This window comes from Salvelinus sp. IW2-2015, linkage group LG5 (assembly GCF_002910315.2).
Source record: "Salvelinus sp. IW2-2015 linkage group LG5, ASM291031v2, whole genome shotgun sequence".
NCBI classification, from domain to species: domain Eukaryota; kingdom Metazoa; phylum Chordata; class Actinopteri; order Salmoniformes; family Salmonidae; genus Salvelinus; species Salvelinus sp. IW2-2015.
The window spans coordinates 25,513,845-25,531,693 of record NC_036844.1 but is presented as its reverse complement, the minus strand read 5'-3'; the positions used below and the strand labels follow the sequence as shown (position 1 = coordinate 25,531,693).

Genomic DNA, 17,849 nt, shown 5'->3' with positions numbered 1-17,849 from the left:
AATGTTATGATTATTTTTGTCAGAGATATAGCTAGCTGTAGATATGTGGATATAAACTACATGTCATCTAATTGCCTAGATTTAGCTAATGATACTTGACTCCTACACACTTTTGCACACCCAGCCATGCCACTCAAATAAGCGCATTATACATTTGGCAATTCTTAAAAACACCCAAAAGAATATGGGTAATTTGAACTCAAAATTGTGACTGTTTTCTCCAATAGTGATGACTGTTTGAATTGTTTCAGGAGTTGAACATAGGTTTTGGGGGGCTCTGGGGTTGATTTATAACTGTGGAGTGGACCAGTGGGGGCGGTCCCACTGGGCACTGGAACCCGTGCAAAGTTTTGATTGACGCCTGGAGGAGGGTAGCGGGCTGTGAAATCGGGCATTCCTGACCAGGGGAGCTGAAATAATGGTATTGTCCAGTGGGAGAGGGCGCACTTTTCACTCCCCACTCCACCCCACCCAACTCTGAAGGGATCTGATTGTGCAGCCAATCAGCAATTAAAATAAAATAAATGAAGGCGGTGCATGATGAATTCAGAGGGGTTTAGAGGAGGCCAGGGATGCTCTCCGTCTGTTTGTTTACACGCTGCCATTAAACACCACAGAAGAGGAGTTATTTGTCTCAAWGTCTCTCTTTCTCACTCATCTCGCTCTATAAAGCAGCAGGCTACTGAAAGTCTCCTCCACCACTCCTTAGTTCAACAGAAATAGTCAGATCAAACTGTTTTCTATATGCAAAGACGAACACATAAAACAGTCATGAATATTGATTAATGCTCCCAATATAGACTTTGAAGAGTTTGTAAAAGATTCTACTCAAAAACATTTCTTGATAGCAAGTCTCTGTTGCCCCCCAGAACTCATTCCTCCCACTTTGACCCTGTCCTAAAAGCACTGCTGGTTGACTTAACTTCACCCAACTTTTAACCTAAATCCAATGACATGGTAACATTAGAAAAATGAGGTTGATCTGAAGTCTGTGCCCGGTGGGTGGCTTGGTATGGGATGTAGCTAGTATCAGTAATGTAGACCAAAGAGCTCATTACAAATGATCACTACCATCAGTTTGGTTCAAGGTTGAAAACTGACACAGAACCTGAATAGAAAAACATCTCTATTTTTATGAACATATACTGATAGTTGAAGCAATTTTACATTGATACATCAGATCAGTCTATGAAAGAGATTAGAGGTGAAGCTAAAGAAATTGAAAGGTGTTGAAGTATTTGACAAGATACTGACCAATTTTAAGTAACCTCACCGATAAACTTTATTGCTGGTCCGAGAGAGACATGCCATGGACGGCAACTAAGAGGTATTGATGGGAAAACATTTGTGGAACTGCATTTATGGATTCCTAAGGGGAACCATTAACCCTTCTTTGGGAGAGAGAAGAGCAGGACAGAGAATGAGATTAGTATTGAGAGTAAAATGTATCCCAGTTTTAGAATAGAGAAACTTTCATGTATCATCCTAATAGTATCCAGAATATCCACTGCAAACTTTCTAAGAAGGATTTATACAATAAAGAATAAGCATCTGTTCTATCCTCTGTTAAATTGTTTGTACCAAGGAGTTAGTCCAGACGACAACCACCTCTTTAGGCAAGAAAGTTTGTCCAATGAGGGTCTGGCAGTATCTAACCCCTACACTTTAACTTTCAACTCAGGAACAGACTCAAGTGTCTCAGCTTCAACAGAAGCCTTGTACATATAATATATTACTTGCATTGAAATTGGTTTAATGACTTCAATATAAACKTTTAAGCATTGAAAACACACGTTTGAGTGTTTCTTGTCATCAAATCTCAATGTAAACCTTTTTTTTTTTTAAACATTCAGAAAGTTGATTTACGTTAGCCTAAATATGAAAGGATATTGTTTAAATATGATAATTAACATGTGATATCAACATTGCTTATCAAAATGGCTGAAGCTTGAGTTTGTGGCACTAACAAAACAAGATTAGAGCACTAATGTATATACTCATGTATTATAATAAAACCAATTAATAATTAGGTGGGTGCTTATTTGTCCTATTTCACACATGTACAACTGTGTATTATATGCATGTGTGAATTGGAAATGTTATTTTTTGCATATCCCAACACCCTTGGAAAGTGGGATCACGGCCAGTCTTGTTCATTTTTATTATTTCAACTATCCTTATCAGTGTTATTGTTCTTATCATTACATTCAAAATACTTAAGAAATCGAATAATATATTAGTAAAATTAACTAACTTATAATTAAATGTACTTATCTGTGGCAGAATACCACTGATATAATAATGTATTTGTATAGTCTTGTACAGGTTTTCAAGCAAGATATGTTCTGTTCTTCCTGTGCAAAGTGTTAACTTTAAAATAAATTTGTAAGACTATTTCATTCATTGTCTGCTCTTTGCTATTATATCTTTAGCTCTTCAACATAACTGCATTTGTTATAAATGTATACTGATTTCGTTCATGTGATCAAGGATCCAGAATGAACATTAATGAAACGTTTAATTTAAACTCCTTGATGTGATGAGAACATCTTTAGTAAGATGCTTTGAGTACTTTCATTGAAAACAACAATATGCCTCTTTTGATTAAATAATTAACTTTTTGATGTAATGTTTAACTCAAAACAAACTTCGTTTTTTGGAAGGGCAATTGTATTTGGTTGAAAAGGAATATCCTTCCCAAAATAATAGATATAATATTTTAAGATAACGAAATAAGTGTTTTCCAACATGTCACAGGGTTTCTGAGGTGTATTTCCTTACAACTAAACTAAATAATTACCCAAATGTTTTAATTTTCAATTAAATAAAACTGGTAATTGATAATTTCTATTTTCAATATTTGGGCAATTTACTGTTCCAACAGATGTTGAAAAACAAAGGTTGCAAACATATTCAAGGTTTAATGTAGGCTGTATGGCAAATATTTGCCAAGTGTCTGTCTTAAATGGTTGGTGACATCATGGATAGAAATTCCCTGCTATTTGTGCATTACAAATAGAAGGAATTGGGAATAAAATCACCTACCCAGTTTTAGTTTTGTCTTATATATGTACAGTTCGATACATTGAAATGATATCTTCATGAACTTTACCTATTATGGTAATGGGTTTAGAAGAAAATAAAGACATCCAAGCCAATAATTAACAGCCTAATCCAATAGCATGGCTGGAGTGCGAATCCTGAAACATGTTGTGCAATAATCAGCCAGTCCCGTTTCCATGCTTTGATTCTAAACTCTGAACTGTGAGGTCTCATGGGGGCTGAGAGGATCCTTTTAAAACATGAGTTATTGTTCCCTATTTTTTTCCCAAACTCCCTTCCTCAGAAAATGTACCTCCCGTCTCCCTCTGCCCTTTAACCTCACCCAACCCCCATCTACCGTCTCTCTTCAGATTCCCTCTCATCAGGAGAAAGGCAAACAACTGTGATGGATGGTCATTGATAATTTCCCACCAAAAAAGGTTAATGGATTCGTGTGTGTATGGGAGGTGTGGGGGTGGGGTGTACCCCATCTTTTCTCACGCAGAGCGTAGACCCCACCTCCAGTACTTCGAGTAGACATTCCAGCTGTGTGGGTGGCACTGCCTTTTACAGCGTCTCCAACCACCATATGGAGAGGTTCTGAAGCTCAGCGCCACAGAAAACACCTACCTCTGTTTCACCAGGCGCTTGGGAGTGTTGATTTGTAACGTAGTTATGGTTGAACGGTGAAGATGTGCGGGAAGCGTTTGGGCAGTGTTAAAATGTTAAAAAGTTCATAAAACTGACTAATTGACCAAAGGATAGTAGTTAATTTGTCGACAGGAGTAACTAGCAATGCGAGTGATTACTTATTGTTTAGTCAATCCCATTGCATTTGTATCAAAGCAGAAGATGGACATTATACAAGTAATTTTAATCAATAGATTGTTCATTTCATTTATTTTACTGTAATGGTTTGAACAATAAATAAATGTTTTGTAACATACACCAGATAGGTGCAGTGAAATGTGTTTTACAGGGTCAGCCATAGTAGTATGGCACACCTTGCTCAAGTGCACATAATTTTGCTCGGGTATGCAAACCAGCGACCTTTCGGTTACTGGCCCAACGCTCTAACCGCTAGGCTACCTGCCACCCCAAATAGAACAGATCCTAGTTTAAAATCCCTCTACCCTGTTGCAAAAAAMCCCAACACAATCACCAATGGATTGTTGAAGTCTTGTAAGAATGGTATTTTACAAATAAGTATAAAACAGCCAACACAACCTATGGCTCTTCCGCTCTTTGGTGTACACCAAGATTGTTTTCCTTCCGCTGGGTAACCGTTTGGAGCAGAGTCCAAAGGATGAAAACTCAACCCCATTAACTGAACTTCAGAGGAATTCCTCACTTTACATGCGGAATGCACTTAGGGTCAGAGGGCAAAGGGCCAGAAGGGAATCCACCCACGCCCAGGCAGGCTAACCTGATTTAAACAAGCCTGGAATGCCAGGCTGCAGGACAGGAGTGGAGGGGACGTGAAGAAACCTCTGCCATTTGCATGGGTCACGACCAGCACATGTATGCACAGTTTTATAGTAGGCTATACCCGAGTTGCGTACTAACAACCATTGTTGTAGGTTTACTCTTGTACCGGAGTTTGCAAAAGTTATGGTAAAGGCAGACAAGACTGTAAAATGTTATTACTGAACAATAAACATGCTGTCATTGAGTATGATGTTCATCATTCTGTTTTTGACCATAATAAGTTGACATGAGTGATGTCATTGTCAAAACATGTCTTCTTGGTAGATTGAAAATAAGGATTTGGCTGAGAACCTTACTCAAGAGTAAATCAGTCCTCAATCTACTCAGTGGTTGGCTAGTTCTTGGGCTGCTCTTGTACCGGTCTTATGTGAAAATGAATGTGAAAGGGACCTCTTCACACAGAACCCTACATTCCAATGGTGGGTTGACTTCTTATTTTAGGACACCCAGCTTGGCGAACTGTGTTTCAGATGCCCTGCTACAATCCCTATGGCCCCGGTGGAATCCTGCCACCTCAGGGCCCTGTAACTGGGGAGAAACCATTGGATGCTCTGGCCAATACGTGATGAGGGGCGGACCCTGGAAATTCAACAGCCCGTCTGTCTCTCTTTCTGCCTTGACCTCACTGACCCTTCCCCACCCCCAATGTCCTGGAAGCCCTCTCCCTCCCTGCCCCCTACCACCACCTCTCACTCTTTCAATATGGTCTCTCTCCCACCAGTAGCCTACTCCCTCTACCTCTGTCAAATGGTACAGAATTCTTCACCATATTCACTAGGTGTGATAGGCTTTTGTAGTAACTTTGATGTCAGAAGTGGGCAGATTGGCTGTGGTTTCAGTAACAAATATGAAGCTTTACATTTCAGCCAGGGGACTGTAATGATAGACATGTCTTCGGTTAATTCAACCTCAACGTGCACACTGCCCACCACCATCATATTCAGATCTTGGCCTAATTCATTTACAAACAGATTTTCTACAGACAAATTGCAACATCTTAATGCACACTTTCCCATTTAGGTGGACAAGTGTAACCGGAACAGCGGTGACTCAGCGGTTTTGCCACCCATCGCAACTCTGGTCCAGTGGCCTTTCACACTGTGCTCTATAAATCCCTTACTCAGCATCTTTGGTGCAACTAGGTAGCCATTTTCCCACAGAAGCTTAAGGCTCCTCCATGCTAGAGCTTCCATCAATCCTTTGACGTGCAGCGGATTCTCTGGTGGACCTAGACTAGAGAATGAAAGAGCAGAAAAGCATCTTTAGAAAATAGAATGATACTCACCAATTCTGTCAGATGATCCACAGGGGTAAAAACATACTGTACCTTACAGCTTCTTATAAGGGAAAGCCTTTCAGATCATGGGACGCATACAAAACACCTGGTACAACCCAAAACACCTGGTACAACCCAGAACACCCATTTCACCATACAGTGCTTTAAAACCAACACATAGCAGAGAAGTTCTGCAGTGTTCAAAGTGAAAATATTAGAATCAATGATTTTTTTGTGGGGGGGGGGGTTTAGAAATAAAAGCACCACTGCATCTCAAACTAACGCACTTGTGGGAGCCCAAGCAAATTCTTTGTGAAGCATATACATAATTTGTTGTAATTCACATGCTGTGTGTATGAGGGAGCTATTCATATCCGGCTTGCGCATGTCTCATTTTTCACCATGCCACAGGTATCTGACTTGGACTGTGTCGCTATCCAGTGGTACATCTTGGAATTACAGCATATCTTTAACATAAGGGCATTTGCTCATATTTTCTCATGAGAACACATTTCAACATCTATTCCTCATACAAAAACATATTATTAATATAAACCACCAGTAACATCACAGAGTATGACTGAATAATCAAACATGATCCCCTTTGCCCAATACAGGAGCTAGTGTGGAAGAAAGTAATCTATCAAAAGTTCTCCAACTTTTATCTAAGTTAACAGATAAAAAAAAATAAGAGATGGACACAGGAGCCGTATAGTTAGAATTATGTTTTATTTACAGCAGAATCCTGACTGAATGGAGGGAAAGGGGGAGAGGAACAGGGAGCAGAGAGGGGGTTAAAGGAGACAAAATGTTTTAGATTCAGCTCATTAGGATTCATGTTTCACTAAACAGCTCTTAATTTATTCAACTTTTTWAAAAAAATGATAAGAATCCATTTCAGCTGTAATGTCACCGCAACAAAAGAGCTAAAGCCCTCTGCTGCAAGGGAGGAAAGAAAAGTATAAGATGGAAAACCTAAATCTACAGCTCTAAGAAAAAAACCTCAAACATACAAACAAGCGGATAAATAGAAAGCCATCTTTCATAAAAAATGAAAACATCTGTATTTTTTTTCTTCAATTATTCATCATTATGATCATCAACAGTTTTCTTTGCCAAGTCCATAAAGAGGCAGAGGGGACAGGAATGGGGTTGTGGTTACATGTCCATTATGTTCAGGCTGTCCGACAGTGGTCTGTCCCACAGCTAGACCATGTCCAGGTAATGATCAGCTAGAGTGAAATCGGGCTAAACGAGTGTAAAAAAAAATGATAAAAATGTTTATCAGCCAGGTGGCCTGTTCAGTCAGAACTGTTCAGTCAGAACTGTTCAGTCAGAACTGTTCAGTCAGAACTGTTCAGTCCTCCCGAATCCCTGGCCTTTGTCCATGTAACTTTCCTCTCTGCAGCCTTGCTGGCAAAGCTTAGTGCATTGGTTTGGGCCAGCAGTCTGTTGTTGCAGTCTAAGGAATGACACACACTGTACACTTGACATGCAAGGCCAGAGAACAAACATAAAAAACAGGTAAAAAAGAAAACTCAGGACAGGAAGCCAGTAAACTGCATTTTCCATTTAAGTCTCTCTCTCCGTCCGACTGTCTCGCTCTCACAAACACAAACACTTTCACACACACACTTTAATTCCAGTACTGTTTAAGCTATGATCTAACTCAGGGTTTCCCAAAGTCGGTCCTGGGGCCCCCTCTGGGTGCACATTTTGGTTTTTGCCCTAGCACTACAGAGCTGATTCAAATAACCAACTCATCACCAAGCTTTGATTATTTAAAATCAGCTGTGTTGTGCTAGGGAAAAAATCATAACATGCACCTATGGGGTTTTGGGGGGGGACCCTGATCTAACTGACAAGCACCACAAAACTGTGGGAGGAATGACAATCCAAAAACTTTTGACAACCTTTGACAGTAAAAACCTAGCTATGGGTTAGTTTTAACCTCAGGGTCCATTGATTACAATCCTTTATTAAGATAAATCCCTCAGAAGGGCATAGAGATCTCCTCCCTCAAGGTCCATATCAGACTTTAGAGGTTATTCTATACGACCAGGCGCACACACACACACACACACACACACACACACACACACCCATGGTTAACTTGGTTTTTCCCAATGTCCATTCTGTCACTCGTTGGAGGAAATTTGTTCACAAGTAAACCACTCCTAGCCTTACAGAACCGAGCTGTGGTCCAAGTCAGACCTGCCCAAAAAACTACATGTCCCATCAACCCTCAACCCCTAAATGTTACTCCACAAGTTCTCATTGTCAAGGTATTTTATACCTGTCCTGGATCTAAAATCCAAAACATAATTAAATTGTTCATAATAATGAAATAACACAGTCTCGCATACTATGCGCTCTCGCTCACACACAGTCACACAACATGATACCCAAATACTTGTGTACACATATATATATACAAAGAGAGATGCTTCCCCCCGCAATAGTAGGGACACATTCACAATTTATAATGCATCATTTCTGTATATGCCAAGAATAAAATCTTTTCTAAATAAAATACCTGTATCTGTGATGGGGCAGCGAATGACAGAAGGTGGGAGTTTGTTAGAGAGGGGGAGGGTGTTGAGGATAAAGAGGTGTTCAGGGGACAGAAGGGGTAGATGGAGGGCAGAGAAATGGATGAGGGAGCGACTGATGAACCGTTGCTGTTCCTTCTCTCTCTCCCCGATAGGCTGCTGGTCCTGTGCACTGATGTCATTTTCCTGCCTAGTGGCAGCAGCAGTTATGCCTACTCTCCTATCCTCCTCCACAGTTCAATCCAAATCATTCCAGAATAATAACAATAATTGTAATGAAGATGCTAAAAAAAAGCCTCAGTCACATCCCACACCCAGTAGTCCATATAGGGGGATGCCTGGCCTTGAAGTCCAGCAGTCGGGGAGATACAGATGAGGGGCGGTAGTAAAACAGAAAGACCAAGAGCAAAAGGAGAGAGGGAGAGGCCTGACAAAATGAAATGAGCCATGGTAGGGGGGTGGATGAGGGAAGGAAAATTAGGGAAGAGAGAGGAAAACAGGAAGCAATGAGGAGTTGTGTCTGGCAATGAGGTCCACACACTGGTGTCCATATGTGAGGTCTGCTGCTCAGAGGATGGGTGGAAAGAATTAACTAGTGATGAGGACGAGGCCTCTTCAGTGTGCGCTCTCCCTCTCACTCCCTTTCTCTCAGGGCAGTGGGTAGGGGTCCCTGGTCCTGCCCACGCTGGCTGTGTGTTCCCAGGGTGCATCATACCTCCAGGAAGCGGGAGCTGCTGGCCTTCGTGTGGAAAGGCTCTGACCACATACGCCGCAAGTCTCCCTGTAGGACACACCACAGGGTTAGCTTCCCTGTTAGTACTGGTCTCTCATTTAGTATCACACCCCTCCTATCCTCACCCACAGATATTATCCCGAGGCCCACTAACAGTGGTACAACATACGTGTTAGACTGTCTATACCCACTGGCATGGAGGATTCCTTACCACATCATATTAGGCAAGGCAAACCAATTTTAGTGATTTCTAGTATATCAAATCGCAGCACATTTTTGGACTCATTAAGCAGTTTTTACCTGATTAGGTACAATACCATTGGAAATGAATGTTGAAAGTTAAATTTATATTCCTAAAACTTAAGTGGAAAATGATGCTGTYGCTGTTTCCTGTTGACAAGACATTTTGATAAATAGCCCAATGTCAAAACAAAGTTTCAACGTGTCCAAARCAATAACCAATATGCAGAAACAGTCCGGTAAATACTGAAAATATAAAATGTATTATGTACACAATACACTCAATGTGCAATAATAGTTGTTATATTACATTTTTTTAAAGAGCATCTTGTAAAACGGCAGACGCACCAAAAACCCTCTCGTGGTAATAAAATCACTGATATCGATTAGGGGGGTCCGAAGGAAATAAAGTTATATATGGTTAGTGAGCAACCTGCAGAAGACAGCCAGCTACATTTGGAGTGATGCATTTTGATTTGGGGGTCGCCAAAGCGGAAAGAGAAATGCAACACTTATTTGTTGATCCCTCATATTGACATCACGTTGAAATCAATTGCGAGAGAGAGGGAGATGAGGTTGCACGTCCTGTTAAAACTAAGGAAAACAAAGTTGTGATCGGAGACCTGGAGGTGGGTTGCAGGAAGATTAGTAGGCGAACAGCCTCTAGTAAAGATGAGGTCAAGCGGATTGCCTGCCTTGTGAGTGGGAGGGGACTGGGAAAGGGTGAGGTCAAAAGAGGCAAGGGGAAAGAAAGAGTTGGAAACAAATTAATTGGGCCGATTTCGGGAGGTTGAAGTCACCCAGTAGGCAGAGTAAATGAGCCATCGTCAGGAAATTAGCTTATCAAGTTCATTGAGGAACTCTCCAAGGGCACCTGGTTGGCGATAGATGACAACAATGTTAAGCTTGAGTGGACAAGTGACAGTGACAGCATAGAATTYAAATGAGGAGCTACAGGTGACTGAGGGCGAAAAGAGAATCTCCACTTGAGTAGCCCTGTGCCACCACCGCGACGACCAGATGCTCTCCGACTATGAGAGAAAACGTTGTCAGATCAAGAGAGCAGCTGGAGTAGCAGTTTTCTCAGGGGTGATCCATGGGACTAGGGACTGAAGGCCAGCAAAGGCTGAGATGAACACTACGTTATTGACCGYCGATTGGCAGTTCCAAACTCTGCCAGAGACCAGGAATTCCACATGGGTTGTGCGCGCAGGGTACACTAAATTAGAAGGGTTGCAGCCAAGGGGGGAAGCCTCGGAGCGAACTGGAAAATAAAACACAGTTGCCAAAGCTACAAAAAAGCTAAATGAGATCTGAAAATAACTAGGTAAGATACCCAACAGAGAAAGTGGTGTGGAACCTTCCTGTTTTCTTTCCTCCATTATCTCGGCAGAACCGTCTTTGTTTCGACGAAGGTCTTAGTTTTGACGATGAGATCGCAGCAGACACTGATTACCAAAACCACAAGTGCTGCATTTTGATTGAAGAGGAACGCCAACCCGCTAACTATAACGCAACACTTTTTTTGTTTGTTAATCAGTTCCATGGATATCAGGGTGAAATCAATAGAACCGGGAGCAAACGTTTGGGGTGTAGCTCAGTTTAAAATAACACTATTCAAAGGCCACATGGAAACTTGGAATAACCTACACATGGTTGGTTAGATGAGAACTTGTAGAAGGCTCATTTCTATATTTTGGAATGGTGGATTGTTTTGATTTTGGTAGGCTGCCATCCCGAAAAAGGGAGAGGAACACTTTCTGTAAGTTAACTTAAACGAATCACGACACAGCATAAGATATCAACAGTCACAATTGCATTAACTCCGTTTCAGCACAAGTCCGGCACATGTGGGAGAAAAAAAAAATCAATGGTTCAAAACCAAATCTGTTTTAAGCAATCAATCTTGTCATTGTGATGACTATAAACTTTTATACTAACATCACCAATCTGAGGTAAAAAGGATGTGAAATTTCACTAAATTCTATGGGGTGAAAATGCAAGCTTGTGTAAGGCAGTAACAAACTGTCCATATTAGGGAAATTTGCGCAATATAAAATATGACAAAATAATTCTAGATGTCAATTTACGATGATAGTAGATGTTGCCCACTCACATAATACTGCAACAATGACATCACTCATTTAACCATTTAGATTTTAAAAATGCTCCTCCCGCATAACCAGGTGCTCTACACTAGAGCTTCCATAGTGTCTGTGGCGTCCCTAATAATACCCTCTATATCCACTTATGTCCTCATCCATTACCTCTGGGTCCCTGGCCTGGTATCCCATCTGCCTAGATCCTGGATTACTCCTCTAGGCCTCCTCTACCACTTAACGCTGCTTCTATCAGTTCATCTCAGTCCCGTCTCCCTCCCTCTGGGTCAGCATTCAGTCAAAACACATTTACACAAAACACTTGAGTCATATAAAATTATTCCCCAGCAGTCCTGCCGTTTTGACCGATCTCTTAACCTACTTATGACTGACTCCATATCTCACAGCCCATCACACCCCTCTCCCCCTTATCAAGCCTCCCAATATGTACCTTCAGGTAGGCCATGGTGAGTAGAGGCAGCAGGGTGAAGGGCACCAGGTAGAGCAGGGCAGGCTGAGCCGCACGGTGGATCCTGGAGGCCACAGTGGCAGTCAGCAGGCCTGGAGGGAACAGAGACAGGTCAGAAACACTCCAGTCAAACTTCCAGGGGTTAGAGTGAATTTTAAAAAAGTTTTAAAAGTTAACCTCCCCTTTACTGTAAGAAAGTCATGACCATTACGCTTTTAGGGAAAGAGGATCATTTGTACATGTATTAAACTGCGAGTTTGGCCAATTCCAGTCACCTTGCTTAGGGGACCCGTGGTCCTCCCCAGGACAATTTTTATATTGAAGGACTGAGAAGCTCAGTCATGGTGACCTCTTAAAAGCCCCAAAACATATTGGAGGAAAAAAAATTACCTAAAAATTATTTGAACGGGGGCGCTGGTGAGCAGCAACATGTGAAGACGTGTTTTCTCGGTGCTCCGATCCAGGGCGAACAATTTACTATTAATACTTGACCAACACCTCCCTCACCGTGTAAATTTTGTAACTAATTTGGAATTAATTAATTTTGAACCCAAATTAATATATTTTTTCCCTGAAAATGTTGGCCTTTTAATCGTAAAATTCCGAGACAACAAAGGCCACAGGCCACAAAGGAGCAGGCCTCTGCTGAAGCCTTGGGCTCACCTGACACAGACTTTGATCCCCCTGACCTAGCCATGGTAATGGAGGCTATCATTCAATCTGAACAGACTGCTGGCTAAGGTGGAGTCATTATCCACTGACCTATCAGCACAAATAGCTATTCTCGCCACGATGTCAASATAAAGATCGACTCCGTTAACGAAGGCTTGGCGAGACATGACACCCGTCTAAATAGCCTGGAAGATGGTRCAAATACTAACTCCAACATAGTGGTGACACTGGAAGAGCAAGCCACCCGGCTATCATCAGATGTCGTCTAACTCACTTCCAAGATTGAGGACCTCGAGAACAGAGCGACAGGGGAACGGTCGCATTTTCGGCGTGGGAGAGGGACTCGAGACCGTAGGCGGAATGCGGCCTACCCTGTCCATAGCAAAACTGCTACAGGAAATTCTAGGCCTCGATTATGCCCCCACCCTTGACCGTGCGCACAGAAGCATAGTCCACACCGAAGAATGGGGAGCCGCCCAGACCCATAGTAGTTACATTCCACTACCTTCAGGAGGACGTTTTCCGTAAGGCAGCGCGAGCGGCTCCCATCACCCACTACGGACAGAATGTTCGCATTTACCCGGACTACACGGCGGCAGTCACAAAGAAGAGGTCAGCCTTCAACGAGGTGAGCGGGCTCCTACACCGCTGTCTGGACACCAAGTTCGGAAWTCGTTACCAGCTGTACTGAAGATCACTACTCCCTCCGGCGAGTAGAAGACATTCTTAGACCCAACCAAGGCCAAAGAATACATTGTTACGCACCAACATCCACAGGAGGACAGGTGACAAAAAATGAACTAGCTATTGTGGGCTCATACTGTGACCCTGCACTAGCCGTGCTAACGCGACCAAGGACCAACTAGTGCATTTATATCTTGATTGAAACTTGCCTCCACCCTGCTGCCAAAAATGACAAGTATTAATCCAGTAACTTAACATTATGAACAATGATGGTATGTATAGGGTGACATGTTCTCACACGGACAATATAGTTTGAATAGTATTTTATTTACAGTACATGGCACAATTAGCTTTTACCAACTAGTTGCGGCTGTACAGCGACGGTGCTAGGTGGAGCGGTAATAATTAGCCTAGTCGCTACCTAAGGCTAGCCACTGAGCTCTCTTTCCATGCCTTAATAGGGTACCCTACTAACATACTGTGAGCATGTTTAATACATACAACATATACTTACAACTCCCTTTTTTATATATTGTTTTACTATCCTTCAAATATGCATATTGCATAAGATACCTTGGATGGCTGAGGTGGTTGCCTCCAGAATCCCCTTTCCTAGGCGTAAACTTGATTATGTTTGGCCTGGATAGAGCTCTACTGAGGTTCAGTTTAACATGGTAGCATTTTGCTCTAATCTAGTCTAGGARAGGTAGATTCAGCATTCCAACAGGGGGAAGACCAGCATAGGGGTCCAAGTTTTTTTAAAATGTCTTTATATTTCTCTGACCTTTCAGCACATTGGTCATGTGATCGTACTAACATTAATTTCTGATTACTATGACTAATTCACATACTCTAGGCTCCACATGCTTTATCAGCTGGAACGTGAAAGGAATTAACCAGGTGGTCAAGCGTAGCCGAGTGTATGCTCATCTTAAATCCGGACATAGTTTATCTCCGGTCCAGCGACCATGATACACTAAAGAGAGGATGGGTAGACCAAATATTTCACTCCAACTTTGGTGCTAAGGCCAGAGGGGCAGCCATCCTTATCAGAAAAGGCACCCAGTTTGTCTCCTCCAAAGTAATTTCAGATACTAATGGCAGATATATTATAGTGATGGGGAAATTGTTTAGCACACGTTATTCTGGCTAACCTCTATGGTCCTAATTGGGATGACGCTCAATTTSTCTGACCTCATTGCAACACTTCCCGACCTTAACTCTCATCATTTGAAATTGGGCAGAGATTTCAATTGTGTATTSCATCCAAGTCGAGACAGATCCAGACCGAAGCCCAACAATGTAATTTCTAAATCAGGTGCAGTAATCAACTCATTCTAGAATCATATAATTTGTCTGATCCATGGAGAAGGAGCTATCACACTCCTAAACAGTACTCCTTTTTTCCTCTCCAGTCCACCGCTCATACTCTAGGAYTGACTTTTCCTGCTGGACAATAGAATTCTTCCTTTTGTAACTAATAGTCAATATCACAGCATTGTTATCTCAGACCATAGCCCTGTCCAGCTAGATATCCACTTTCCAGACAGTACTGTGTCACAATGCACGTGGGAACTTGACCCACTAATACTATCCTGTAGTGCCTTTAAAAAATACATATCAACTCACATTGATGTCTTTTTACAGATCAACTGCACCCCTGACGTGTCTCACTCTACTGTGTGGGAGTCGTTAAAAGCCTATCTAAGGGGCCAAATTATTTCATACACAGCGTATGGCACCAAACGCTTATCGGAGCTATCTCAACTCCTTCTAGATGTGGACAACAGATATGCATCTTCTCTGACTCCTGAACTCTACAAAGAGAGACTGCTACACCAATCGGAATTTGACAATCTTTCCACCAAACAAACGGAGCAGCTTCTGTTTAAGTCGAGACAAAAATTTGATGAACACGGAGAGAAAGCTGGCAAGTTGTTCTCACCAGCTTGGACATTCCACTGCCAGCAGCACCATAACTGAAATCTGTATTGCAGCTGATTTAACTTCTACCAATCCCAAAGAAATAAACAATGAATTGAAGCAATTCTATTCTGCCCTTTACTCGTCAGAGGCTCTTCATGACATCTCGTACGCATGCATTTCTAGACAATCTGGACATCCCCTGTCGCAATTCAGATGAGCAAACCAACATGGATGCCTCAATAAGTGATGAAGCTACTATGGCAATCCAGTCCATTCAGAGCGGTAAAACCCCTGGGCCTGATGGCTTCCCTATTGCATTTTATAAAACATTCTCCTCTAAATTATCCCCTATCCTCACCTCAATGTACAATGAAATCCTTTCTAGTCAGAAATTGCCACAGACACTTACCCAGGCGACTATTTCGGTTTTGCTTATTAAAAAAGACAAGAATCCCCTAGACTATGGCTCATACCGCCCTATAAGCCTTTTGTGCTGCGGTTATAAAATTCTCACTAAAAAGGTCCTCTCGCGCCGTTTAGAGACTAATGCAATTAACTCTGACCAAAAGGGATTTATCTCAGGTAGGCAATCTTTCTATAATATGCGCCRGCTATTTAATGTTCTTTATTCTGCCCACTCAACTCTACAGCCAGAGTTGTCATCTCTCTTGATGTTGAAAAGGCTTTCGACCGGGTTGAGTGGGAATATCCATTTACAGTACTAGAGAGATTTGGGTTTGGCCCGTCATTCCTTTCCTGGATTAAGATTTTGTACTCATCCCGTGGCTTCTGTCCGCACCAACAATGTTACCTCCAGCTACTTCCCTCTCCACAGGAGGACCAGGCAGGGTTGCTGTTTATCCCCTTTCCTATTTGATATGGCTATTGGCCTCTTGCTATCGCCCTGTGGACGGAGCAGAGGATTAAGGGAATATTAAGGGGCAACAACTCACAAGGTGTCCTTATATGCAGACGATCTTCTTTAATACATCTCTAAAACGGTGGAGTCTATACCCTCTCTCTTAGACATGCTACAAGGTTTTGGGACATTCTCTGGTTATAAGTTAAACCTAACAAAAAGCGTGATCCTCCCCATTAATCAGTTAGCCGAAGAATTGGGTGTGCCAACTTCCCATTTAAGGTGGAGCATCAGGTCTTTACTTATTTGGGGATAAAGGTCAAACGCTCATTTAAGGCTCTGTTTAAACATAACTTCAAAACACTCCTGGAGCGCACTAAGCAGTATTTCATAAGGTGGTAGTCTCTTCCATTTCTTTAACATGTCGCATTAATTCTGTTAAGATGACTGTATTACCTAGGTTTTTGTACTTATTCCAGATTCATATTTTTCTGCCAAAGWTGATGTTCAAACAACTGGACAGCKACATTTCCAACTTCATTCGGAATAAGTCAAATCCACAAATGAGAAAGGTATATCTAGAGACCTAAGCCAGTAGGCGGGCTGGGCCTTCCCAATTTTTTACAATACTACCGGTCAGCAAATACATCTAAATGTGTTTATTGGGTTTCTACATTTGAGAACAAGGATGGCCCAACTTGGGCCATCATGGAGTTACAGTCAAGCCTTCCAACTTTCTCAGTCTCTGCTCCTGTGCTCCCCAATGCCCATGAACCTTTGGCACCCATGTTTTGAACCCCACTGTTTAAAACTCTCCTTAAATCTCGTCAATTCCGAAGTCACTTAGCTTAAACAAGCGAGCGGCTTTTCCCATTAACATCTCATCCAGCGTCACAGATTGACACGGAATTCCATGTTCTGGCATAGGAACGGTGTGGTGTTTTTTTGTGACCATTTTTGGTAACACATCTCTCATTCCATACTCTAGGGTGACCATAATATCCCATACCCACTTTTTTAGATACCTGCAAACTCGCAGCTTTCCAAAACATTTCCTTCATATCCACTCGAGCCTACTAAGTGTCCAGTCGAGAGGTTGCTTAGAGCTAACCTTTATCTTGAAGGGCACCATCTCCGAGCATTATACACAAATACAGACAACAATTAATCTGCCTTCCTTGCAATACAACAACTGCATGGAGCAATGACAGTACGTTGACGACTACCCTATATAGTATGCAACAACACTAATTAGGCGTATCCTACACATCATTTGCATAATGCAATGGGGCTTATTCCAGTTTTAAGGTTTTTGACCGTCTTCATTACTCAAATGACAGACTGCAAAATATACCCAAATGTTGACCAGTGCTTTGATGATGCCTCCTGAGTCCAGCAACTGTGGGACATGTTTGCTCATGCCATCTAAACTTTGAGTGCCTCTGGACCCATTTGAGCACTCACATGTGCAATACAACTGTTAGCCCCAACCTGGTCCACTGCATTTTTGGGGTACTCCCCTAAGACCAGAATGTTAGCTCGCCGCCTTGTCCTCTTTCACTGGAAGTCTGCAAAGTCGCACTCCTTCATGCAGTGGGTTAAGGAGGTGATGTGATCTCTGCCTCTGGAGAAGGTTAGGTACATTGTGCATGGGTCCCGACAAGTTAAACTTAACCTGGGTCCCCATTAATACAACACGTGGAGAGTCTTTTACTTAGTGTAACTTGCATAGTTTGGTCATGTCTGTTCTATTGGCCATTTGTGCTCCTAATAATTTTTATAGAACGTTTTCCCCCCCCATTGTTTTTG

General features: G+C 42.1%; 1 protein-coding gene across 2 annotated transcripts in view; it reads right to left on the bottom strand.

Annotated features, from left to right (window-relative positions):
- Positions 1–8,953: 8,953 nt before the first annotated feature.
- LOC111964100 (signal peptide peptidase-like 3) overlaps positions 8,954–17,849 on the bottom strand; it is a 39,021-nt gene continuing 30,125 nt past the window's right edge. For both annotated transcript variants that reach the window (XM_023987822.3, XM_023987824.3), the window contains exons 10-11: positions 11,882–11,991; positions 8,954–9,139 (exon numbers count right to left, since the gene is read on the bottom strand). In XM_023987822.3, coding sequence (XP_023843590.1) covers positions 9,068–9,139; positions 11,882–11,991 — 182 coding nt within the window. In that variant the 3' untranslated portion in view covers positions 8,954–9,067. The remainder of the gene's footprint in view (positions 9,140–11,881; positions 11,992–17,849) is intronic.